The sequence below is a fragment of the Rhinichthys klamathensis genome, unplaced genomic scaffold (genome assembly GCF_029890125.1).
Source record: "Rhinichthys klamathensis goyatoka isolate OS25496 unplaced genomic scaffold, OSU_Roscu_1.1 h1tg000391l_1, whole genome shotgun sequence".
Taxonomy (NCBI): domain Eukaryota; kingdom Metazoa; phylum Chordata; class Actinopteri; order Cypriniformes; family Leuciscidae; genus Rhinichthys; species Rhinichthys klamathensis.
In genome coordinates this window covers 2,090,613-2,101,949 of record NW_026606894.1, presented here as the reverse complement: position 1 = coordinate 2,101,949, position 11,337 = coordinate 2,090,613, and the positions used below count along the sequence as shown (strand labels likewise).

General features: G+C 40.0%; 2 protein-coding genes across 2 annotated transcripts; both read left to right on the top strand.

The window, feature by feature from the left end:
* Positions 1 to 954: 954 nt before the first annotated feature.
* On the top strand, positions 955 to 5,961 carry lbhl (LBH regulator of WNT signaling pathway, like). Its single transcript, XM_056234231.1, has 3 exons — positions 955 to 1,062; positions 3,003 to 3,279; positions 5,735 to 5,961. Exons 1-3 carry the CDS (start codon positions 991 to 993, stop codon positions 5,803 to 5,805), a joined length of 420 nt encoding a protein of 139 aa, XP_056090206.1. The 5' UTR covers positions 955 to 990; the 3' UTR covers positions 5,806 to 5,961.
* An 841-nt stretch (positions 5,962 to 6,802) lies between these two features.
* Positions 6,803 to 8,277, top strand: c5ar1 (complement C5a receptor 1). Its single transcript, XM_056234230.1, has 2 exons — positions 6,803 to 6,897; positions 7,124 to 8,277. Exon 2 carries the CDS (start codon positions 7,129 to 7,131, stop codon positions 8,212 to 8,214), a length of 1,086 nt encoding a protein of 361 aa, XP_056090205.1. The 5' UTR covers positions 6,803 to 6,897; positions 7,124 to 7,128; the 3' UTR covers positions 8,215 to 8,277.
* Positions 8,278 to 11,337: the final 3,060 nt, after the last annotated feature.

Sequence of the window (11,337 nt, the reverse complement as noted above, 5' to 3'; positions counted from 1 at the left end):
GTCACCTGGGAGCAACTGTGATTAGCAAATCCTATAGGCCACACCAACAGACCGCCTTGTTTCTTAGAATTATTTTTAAATTCACGTGCAATCTTTAATCACAATATCCTCCCCTCCCTCTCTGATGATGAGGGCGGGGCAACCTGTCACTCACATGAGATCCACCAATAGCAAACCACAACCATCCAATCAACTCCCCATGGACAACATCAAGTCCCGCCCTCCATTTTTTATTGTTTGAGAAGCCGTTTCACTCGAATATACGTCACAATAGGGAGAAGAGACTATCGCAATTCCGTTGCATGCCAATATAACACAAGCAATGGTGTTTATCCGCAGGTGATATTTAAACATATATTCATACAACAGTTGATAAACAAGATGTTTTTACATTTTAGACACAATATTGCCATTTACTATGTGCATTTCTGCTCCGCCAACTGCAATAATTCCAAACAAAGTCAAAGCCATAACTGGATCTCCAAGCAAAACACAGTGGCGGTGTTTCGTTCCTGAATGAATCTGCGTTATTGAATGAATCAGTTCAGTAAATCATCCATACTCACTCATATAGACTGTGGCTGAATTCGGAATAGCACACTACTCATATTTACACCAGATAAAGCTTAAGATATAGTACTAGCAACTGTAAGAATTGCATGTTAGTATACTATTCCGAATTCAGGCCCTTAATGTTGTTCTCGAATGAATCAGTCTTTTGAATTGGTTGAATCAATGAGTTATAAAGACACCACCACCTACTGGCGTGGCGATATAACCTACAGAAAGAGTCCAAACTTGCATAGTTTTGTAGCTGCTATTCTACTACATTAGCACATCATTAATGCACAAGCAGACTCATTCAGACAGTCCTAGTGGGTAAAGCATACTAAAGAGCAATGAGAAGTAGCTGTTACTGTGTCATTGCTATTCCAAACTTTTACATTTATTTTATTTTTCCATATTCCGTGATGTCACTATAACAGAGGGATGGGGTACCCAGAAGCCCAGGCCATGGATGAGTTTCCAGTACAGAGAAAAGGGGACCGACTGCCCTTTCAGGTATCAACCCTTCTGTCATCCTTTTATCTTTTCTATGAAGTTTGAATGTATATATTCATTTACTTTTTATATTTTAGCCAATATTTAAAGTATTTAATATTATATTTAATATAATATATACATTTTTAATATTTAAAGTCACATGTATTCAACACTTTAGGCCACAAATCACATAAAATGCCACCAAAGGGTGCACCTGCAACAACCGTCAAATAAAAAAACAAAACAATAGGAGACGTTTTGACTTTTATTCATTCCCTTAATTCTTTATATCAACCATTACATTTTCAGCAGCAACAATGCTAATTCTTGATATCAACAATGACTTCATCACTCGCAAAAATTTCAAGAATTAAATTTCAACTGGTAAAAACTATATTCCTTGATATCTGTAATTGTATTTTCACTAGTTAAATGTCACCATAGACTGCCATTCGAATTCAATTGTTGATATCAGGAATTGATTTCTTACTAGTTGAAATTCCAATTTCACTTCATTAGAAATACAATTCTTGGTAAAAATCATAATTTTTGATATCAATAATTGCGTGGTTGACATGAGTTTAAGGCCGGACTATCTATTTGTGCAAACAATAAGGGGAAAACTGTTTGGAAACTGCTTTGCAAGTTGTTCACATTTACATTTACATTTACATTTAGTCATTTAGCAGACGCTTTTATCCAAAGCGACTTACAACTGAGGACTAAACCAAGCGAGTCATCGTGAAGAGGCAAAAACAACGCAAGAAGTGCTCAAAATACAAAGTTCAGACATAGCTCGGAGTAGCATAAGCCAGACAAGCGAGGATTTAAAGGAAAGGATTTTTTTTTTTTTTATGTTAAGTGCTCCCGGAAGAGATGAGTTTTCAGTTGTCTTTTGAATGTTGTCAGGGATTCTGCATTCCGGATGAGGGTGGGGAGATCATTCCACCAGCATGGAACCGTGAATGAGAATGTTCTGGAGAGTGATTTTGTGCCCCGCTGTGATGGCACCACGAGCCGTCGGTCATTGACCGATCGTAGGCTTCTGGTAGGGATGTAGACTTGTAGTAGTGAGTGGAAGTAGGAGGAAGCTGAACCTGTGGTCAATCTGTAAGCAAGCGTCAAAGCCTTGAACTTGATGCGAGCAGCGAGTGGTAGCCAGTGCAGAGAGATGAACAGAGGAGTGACGTGGACCCTTTTGGGCTCGTTGAAGACAAGACGAGCTGCAGCATTCTGGATCATTTGTAGAGGTTTAGTTGCACATGATGGAAGTCCAGCCAGAAGAGCATTGCAGTAATCAAGCCTAGAAATGACCAGGGCCTGGACGAGAAGTTGTGTTGCATGCTCAGTTAGGAAAGGCCTGATCTTCCTGATGTTGTGCATAGCAAACCTGCATGATCGAGCTGTCTTTGTAATGTGGTCTGTGAAGGTCAGCTGATCATCAAAGATTACTCCAAGATTTCTGATCGACCTTGATGGGGTGATTGAGGAAGAATCTAGCTGGATAGTGAGGTCATGCTGTAGAGACGGATTGGCAGGGAGGACGAGAAGCTCAGTCTTTGCCAGGTTGAGCTGCAGGTGATGTTCCTTCATCCATGCCGAGATGTCCGCCAGACAAGCTGTTCACATCAGCTTAAAATCTCATTTGGGGACTTAAAAGCCACATATTGCATCAATAATGTGGTTATCTTGTAGCAAAGCTCATCCACATTTTGTTTTGTTTGATGATAATAACTGGTTCCCTCACTAGTTGTTAAGCTAGAGATCACAAAGAGTGGCATGAATTTGAATCACGTTCCAAAATTTCACAATGGTGTTGAGCTTTCATCAGTCACTTTGAGCCAAACATGACCGACCTGAAGCAACCTCAAACAGGAACCCCTGTTGTGCAAACACCATTCAAGACTAAAGATTTCTCCTTCTTATATTATCCCCTCTCCTTATCCTTTATTTTGCAGATCTTCCCAGATCCAGTAGTAGTTGTGAGCACTGAAGGCACTCTGAGCTGCGTGCCCCAGGGGAAGGAGCGCCTGCCGTCCATCGTGGTGGAGCCTACAGATGTCAGTGAGGTGGAGAGCGGGGAGCTGCGCTGGCCCCCGGAAGACATGGACTTCGATGAAGATGAAGATCTGTTCTTGGAGCAGTGCATCCCACCCGCTAACATCGCCGACTGGGGGGAGGATGAAGAAGAGAGCTCTGTCATTGAAAACCCCCAGCAGACCACTTCTCTGTTAGGTACTTACAACAGCTTTCACAACCATTCAGAACAAGAACCATTCAGGGGTGAAATCGGTGTTTTTCAGTTGTATTGAACATGGTAAAACATGTTAAATGGAGCTGAGAATATATTTACTACTATACTACTACTACTATATTTGTAGGCCAACCCGGAAGATAGCATCACCCTGGTTTCCTTCAACAAAAACCCAATAGGAATTTCCCATTACCTTGTGGATTATTGCAAAAAAAAAAAAAATCTACTTTTACTACTAGTACAAGTTACTTTGTTTTCCCATTTATTGAGAGATAAATATAGAGAGAAATCGGGAGTAAGTACAGAGGCATTGTGTTTTCTGTGTAAACATTACAATACAAGCCAATAAAATACAAGCCACTTTATTAACCAAGGTCTTTGCTGCTGACCTTCGATGATCCAGTTCATCCATACCAATAAGCAAAAATGACTTCAGATAAACATCACATTTGTGTTTCATTTCATTGTTTTATTGCTGAAGTAGGAGTGTTGAACTTTCTTCTCCTGCGTCCTGTTCTTCTGCTATCTATCACAGTTGAGAGGTCAGTTTGAGCTGCGCCCTCTACTGTACTGGCGTGAATCTGCACTTCCTTCAGCCTGAGTTTTATTCATTTCACTTTTGGTGTGAAAAGGTAGCCTGGTTAAAACCAGACCATTCTCAGTTGTAACTGAGTTATGGTCTGGCAAAGCGCCATAGACAAATCATTTCCAGAGGGGCGTCACCAACGGACGTCGCGGATAGACCTAAACCCAATCAGAGCGATGAAGGAGATGACGTATGCAGAGCGGCCGAGTGTTGTTCTTTGCTCGGTTTTTAACTAAAAGGAAACGTTCAAATCGCTTAAAACAGACGCGATAGCTGATTGGAACGAGTGATGTTCGACGGCGGCATCCATCTTTGTAATGTAGGCTAAAATCTGCTTCAAAATCCCAGCGCTGTCGTCATCGTGTAAAGCCCGCCCCAACGTTTCTGATTGGTGCCGCGATTTCGGCGGATTGGAAATGGGCTTGAATGAGCTCTTTGCCAGACTAGCTTTCAGAGCAAATCTAAATTTGCCGGAAGTTGTCTGGGTTTTCCCAGGCTAGTGAAAAGGCCTATATATTTGCCAAAAAATATATATTTTTTGTTATTAAAAAGCAAGCAAGCAATCCCAGCCCAGGTGAGAAGTAATGCAAAAGTAACCCAACACATACACAATTAGTTACTTTATAACCATTGCTTTTAAAAGTAACTATCCCCAACGCTGAATATAAGCATAATATGGAAAATATATTATATTTATATTATAAATGTTGAAAGTATAATAAACATATAAGTAGCCTGTTATAAATAAAATATAAGTGAAATATAATTAATTGTAATAAATTTTTAAAAATTGCATACAGCTTTCCCTGCAAATGAAAGCCCCCATATACCAGCAAACCGGAACAATGATGACAATGTGTAAAAACAGAGCGTAGGTGTGTAACCGGTCCTACTCGACCCACTCCTAGGGCGCGCTAACGGCCCTGTCCCAAATGGCACACTCCGGACTTGTGGACTTCCTCAGAGTCCACACTTCGGTGATGTCATGTAGTGCAGACCTATAGCGCCCTTAGCGCGAGTCCGCGAGGGCGCATTGAGAGGTATTTTTGGGACAGACTCGATCGTCACGCCGGAAACAGGAAGACGGTCGATTGTTGTTATGGACAGGAGCTACAGGTTCGGGGAAATATGCTGCCTATATTGTTGTTGTGTTTACATATGACTCAGTAAAGCCCTGACATTCTGTTCTATTTATTTAATGAATCATAATGCGATCGTATTATTCAGCTCGCTATTATTAGCCTATGTTTGAGACATCAACCACTGGTCGATGATCATAATGTTTGTATAAACTTGTCATAAAAAACGTATTTTCTTCTCAGCCATGTTAACAATTGTCCGTGAGCGAAATCTCCTGCCATCTGTTGTCTGATTGGCCTTTCGCAAGGATTCCTGGGTAGTTAAAGTGCGTGGAGCCTGCATCTATGTGGGCTTCGCGGAAGACCGCTTCAAGGGTACAAAGGGGGCGCTGCTGAGCACACTTCAGAGCGTTAAAATGCTAAATGGGACAAGCCTACGGACTCGTAGACTCGCCGAGCACGCGCAATTTAATTTAAGTCCACGAGACCGAAAGTCCGCATGAAGTGAGCCATTTGGGACAGGGCCAACAACGACGCTAAAGACCGTTAGCCGCTAGCACCGCTAGCGTTAGCCGCAAGCGTGACAATGAGTGTTTTGATGCAACACCAAGAGTTTTTAACTTCTTCAAGAACAGCACAATCACAGAGGGTTACTCAATATGTATACATTACTAGAGCAATGCTCATTTTCAGTTCCTTTTACATGAGATAATTTGCTTGTTTATATTTGTTGTAGGTTTGTTTCATCTCCGTCTATCTGTCTGTCTGCAGATCTTCAAACGGATGACTTTAGGGACGACACCCCAACTCTTCCTCCAGAGAGTGCTTCGGCTCTGAACTGATGGACCCGTCCTGTTCTCAGGGTCGCGACATGTTGAACCTGTGCTGCCACGTCTCATGTAAATGAGTGAAGGACGCTTTCCTGAGCAGCAGCTTCCAGAGGAACTAATTGGACCATGCGACTCTGAATGTGGGCTGACCGTGGTCGCACACTAACACAAGATTCAAGATAAAACAACTTGTGAAGACTCTAGTCATCATGCAAGTTGTAGCTCATTAAGTCATCATAGGTTAATTTACTGCTTATCAGTTCTTTTCCCGTTACTTTAGGAACGTGTCTCCACAGTTGTGTCTTTTTAATTGCAAAAATTAGTTTTGGTTTAAACCAGTCAGCATTTTCACATTCCCCTTTTTCACGCAGATCTGGAAAAATGCTGTGAAAGAGGAAGGAACATTTTTGTGACGTTACACACTCAAATCATCTGTGGCAGATGGTCATGTTATGGAGAAGTTGGAAAATGTTGTAATGGATTGTTTCTTTCAATGTTTTTGTACCGTATCCGTCCCCCTTTTCTTTTCCCCATGTCAGTTTTTGTGTTGATGTATTTCAGTCATGTCTGACTCTGTACTTTATAAAGCGCTAAATAATAAAGGTGAATTAAATGTCAGAACTACATTTTAACCATCAGGCACACCTCTGAATAGAAAAAAATCTTCAAACAGTGGAGTGTATTGTGTATGTTTTATACCAAACTGAAAACACAAGAGTTTTACTTTGTGAAATGTTTTCCAAAGCAGCTTTGTACAGCAATATGTATACAATGTTTTCCCCTCAAATGGTTATTACCAAATGAGAACATTTTAAAGCAATAAAATACATCAGTGCCACTACTGACAATAATTTTGTAGTTGTCTCTAACAATTCTGTCCAATCACAATACAACAATAATAAGAAGAAGAAAGAAAAAACAAAACTATTTCCTCTATTAAACTGTTTAGTCACCGACTGCTTTAAACATCATGTAAAAAGTGCTTGCACAACACTATAAGGAAAAGGCTTGGTTCACAACAGCTTGCAATCATTTCCTGCCTATAAGGGACGCACAAGACAAACTGAATCACATTTGCTGTTGCAGATCAGCACAACTTCACAGGTATCTTTTTTTATTCATTTTGATAGTTATTTTAGCATGATTAGAGCTGTGCTAATAACAAAGTGTTGAACTTTAAAAAACAAGTGGACAAAAGAAGACCTTACAATAGTATGGTAACAAAGTAATATTGCAAAGTTTGTCTCTTTAAAATGAGATTGATTAAATATAGCGTGATTTTTGCCTCCTTTGCACATTTTCAGTTATTTCACTCTTTCTCATTTCACAGCTGAAATGGAGGCGGATGATCTGTATTTTGACCATTCTGACTTTTATGATAACGGAAGTTACCTTTGCAATGGCACTGAAAACTGCACCGATACTGCGTTCCCCTCTGAAATGTCACTGTCCGAGATAGGGTCCAGGCACTGGTTCGCTCTGGTCTGCTACAGCGTCGTGTTCCTGTTGGGCGTCCCTGGGAACGGTCTGGTGGTGTGGGTGACCGCGTTCAGGATGCCGAACTCTGTGAACGCGCAGTGGTTTTTGAATCTGGCCATTGCGGATCTGCTGTGCTGCCTGTCGTTGCCTCTCCTCATGGTCCCGCTCGCCCAGGACCAACACTGGCCGTTTGGCGATTTGGCTTGCAAATTACTCAAAGGTCTGTTCTACATGATGATGTACTGCAGCGTTCTGCTCCTGGTTGTGATCAGCTTGGACCGTTTCCTACTGGTGACCAAACCGGTGTGGTGCCAGAACCACAGGCATCCGAGGCAGGCCCGGAGCGTCTGTTTCGTCGTCTGGATTCTCGCTCTCCTTGGAGGTTCTCCTCAATTTGCTTTCATGGAGGCATATGAAGGGAGCGAGACTAAAATATTGTGCGACAGCTCCTACAGTAGCTTAAGTCACGCATGGGCCGTATTCCTTATACGCAGTTTTCTGTCTTTTCTGCTGCCTTTCCTGATCATCTGCGCCAGCCATTGGAAGGTTTACCACATGACGAGCTCCGGGAGACAGAGAGGCAGCGACAAGTCGGCCCGCACGCTGCGTGTCATCCTGGCGTTGGTGCTCAGCTTCTTCCTATGCTGGATTCCCCTTCAGATCGTGGATCTTCTGCAGTTGGTGACGTACGGACAGGCAGAAGGCCTACGTCTTCAAGCCAACCTGCGTCTGGCCCATGTGCTGGCGGTCTGTTTGGGTTACGTGAACAGCTGCCTGAACCCGCTGCTCTACGTGTGCCTCGGCCGCGGCTTCAAGGACAATCTGATTAGCTCTCTGAGGAGTGTGCTCCACTTCGCATCCGAGGCTCCGACCAGTCGAATCAGCATGACTGCAAACAGCAAGTCCACCACAGACGGCATGCTCAGAGAGAAGCCCCTATGAAATCACAAGTGCATCTATAAACCCTGGTCTTCAAATAATACTGCCCTCCGGAATCATTTCTAGATTTATAAAACGTATTTATTTATATTTGTGCCACTACACATGCTACACAGCAAAGATGTATTGGTAACCAATATTGGTCTATTATGTCAAAATAGTACTTTTAAACTTTAGTTTTAGAACTTTTAAAATGTATCGCATTGCGGACACCAATTCATAAACATTGAAATGTTTATATGCACTAATTTTCAATAAAATTTCAATTTCAAACATATTTCAGATTCTAAAAGTGCTGTTTATATAAACCCCAAACAAAGAAGTCTGATTCACATATTCATTTGCATGTGCATTACATGTACAGCGAACAAAACCGGTGCTAGATGCTGAACCGGAGAAAGCCTCTGCAATAATGCCACTGCAAGCATAATTCACGTTTTTGTCTTGATGCCATAGCTATCTAAAAAAAAAGAGGTATTTTGTAAATAGGCTAAGTATCCGTTTGTAAGACAGAGATGAAAATATACATCTGCACATTCTAATATGTAGAATAGTAGTCCAATAAAAAAAACAATATAATTTGGTTGCATTATAATTTTGGTTGATTCCTAACATTTCGTTAATCATTTATTTTAATGTTTTCTTTATTTTATGTCACTTATAATATGGCACTGATTGGTTAAAAACTGGATGGCATTTCTGTCTTGTGTTTAAAGTCGGAATGAAACAAAAGTTGCGATCGTCTTTTCTTCCCTATTGTGATGTATATTCAAGGGTGTGGGTTTGCTATTGGTGGATCTCATGTGAGTGACAGGTTGCCCCGCCCTCACGCCAGTAAACACGTCATTAGAGAAGACAAGATGGCGCTGTAAAAGGGAGGGGAAGTTATTATGAATAAAGATTAAGTTGCTCATGAATTAAATAAACATTATAGTTAATTTATTATTATTATAATTATTTTATTACTTAGTAATTACACTGTAATATTAGCCTAAATAAAAAACAAGAAAATTTGATTTCTTGGTGACTCATTTAAAACTTTTAAAATGTCCTTGCATTTATCAAAACTATATCATGCAGCATATAAAAAGCCCTTTCACCTGACACAACTGAAATGCGGTGCTCTTTGTGTTAAATGAAAATACAATTATTGAAATAATTTTTGTGTATAACATTACATTTTGTCTGCTTTTACAAAATTGTGAGGTGAATGTACACATCCTAAAAACATAAAAAAAAAAAAAAAACATATCAAAGGAAGCCTACACCCATAACTTTGTAGGTATTTTATATATTAGCAGGAGAAGCTGAACTTGCCAGGAGTGTTTTGTCCGTGGTTTTGTCCGCTGTTCATGAGCTTGACTAACCAGTAGAGGCCAGTAAAGAGTGACTGTTTAAACTGTCAGCTGATAGGGCTGTGATTCCCAACCATCACATGATTACAAACATTAGAGATTTGTGGCTTTTGGTCTATGTGTTTTAGCTTTGAGGCCACATGTTAGTGTACTACTGTTTTTATTTACTTCTAGAAAACATGGAAGAAAATATATTGATGTCTCATTGCATTGTACAGATTTGTTATCCAATCAAATGCTTTCTAGAATAAGAATGTCCCTCCCAATCACATCACATGCAGCTGATTAAAACAAGTTTCAATGAGACAAAAATTACCACAGGAAAAAATTGCAAATTCATACTCTACAAGGTAAAGCATATTATCATCCTGGATATTATCTAATAAAGTGAAAGTTAAAACATCAATGCTATTTAGTGATGTGGGAGGGGTACTTCTGGCAAAAATGTAGGGAAATCCTGTGATTTGGTAAAAGTGATTCAGAAAGCTTTGTTAAAACATTTCAGAACCGATATTTTGTCTGGATATGGGTTAGCAACGTTTCTAACTGCACGACTATATGCAGCTAAATATAACAGCACTCCATGGCAACTGAGAACAATACAGAATGTTGAGCAATGAACAGAATTCATATCTCTTATAACCTCTCCTGTTTGTTGTGTATTGTATGAGGTGTAATTTTGTTTGAGTTTTATTTGACTGATTATCAGAAGTGATTTGTACATATAATCTACTTTTTTATGCATCTTGTTTAACCATGTCTGTATACATATTGAAAATATGAAATAAAGATAAAGTTTTGAACACCCATCTAGAGATGATTTTTTATTTCTTCCGGTATGCATTTGTACAACTAGGCAGGGCCCTATATGACTCTGCGATAATTAATCTATCAAGTCCTATGTAGCTGACGTAAAAATACTTTGAATCTATTATTTCAAATCATACCCATGGACGAGTTTGAGACGATGGCTGATAAATAAATAAAAGTTTATTAACAACATGCAATGAGGAGAAACATTTTCAAAGACTACATGAAAATCTTGAAAATACACTGCAGGCATGAGATCAAAGATGCATGGTGAACTATTATATTTAGGCAAGGCATATTTTAGTACACTCCACACTGGAGTGTATTTCCACTGTACAGCACAGGTAAAGGGAGTTTGTCTGTGTAGCAGCAAGAAAATGAAATATTCCAGTCCTCCAATGCACTAGGTGGCGCCAGTAAAGAAGCTATGTGTTATCAAACTTCATAAAGTACAAATACTAATTAGTTACTATAAATGTCGAGAAATCTGCAGTACACTACAAATGCGTTTTAACAAACATGCTACAAAATATGTATCAAGTAAACATACTTGCAAACTAAAAACAACACCTGGGACATGGCAGGCAAAGTGGTACGTAGTACTGATAATGATGCCTCCGTAACCCCAGGCACATCCTGTCGTGTGTGTGTGTGTGTGTGTGTGTGTGTGTGTGAGATGAGCTGTGAAAATTGCCCTCTTTAAAATGCTAAGCTAATGAGAATCAATTCCAGGTGAGCGAATATCTCTCTTCATCCTGCAGTTTGTTCTCTGAGTATTTAGTAATTCCTGTTTGCTTGTTAAAATATTCCCAGGACAAATATTTCCATTCTGCATTACTCAATGAATCATCATCAGCAATGTAGGGTTAAAATGGCTTTAAGTCATAATTCTGGCCTTTTGGCCCGTGCTCTTCAGTTTGAGACCACCAGGCTCGATCCTGTTTAATTCTCTCATCTCACA

Excerpts from the sequence above, each read along its gene's own strand:
- lbhl (XM_056234231.1), top strand. The coding sequence starts at position 991 with ATGGGGTACCCAGAAGCCCAGGCCATGGATGAGTTTCCAGTACAGAGA. Across the intron at positions 1,063-3,002 it reads GGGACCGACTGCCCTTTCAG|ATCTTCCCAGATCCAGTAGT; the intron begins GTATCAACCCTT and ends TTTATTTTGCAG. Across the intron at positions 3,280-5,734 it reads GCAGACCACTTCTCTGTTAG|ATCTTCAAACGGATGACTTT; the intron begins GTACTTACAACA and ends GTCTGTCTGCAG.
- c5ar1 (XM_056234230.1), top strand. The coding sequence starts at position 7,129 with ATGGAGGCGGATGATCTGTATTTTGACCATTCTGACTTTTATGATAAC.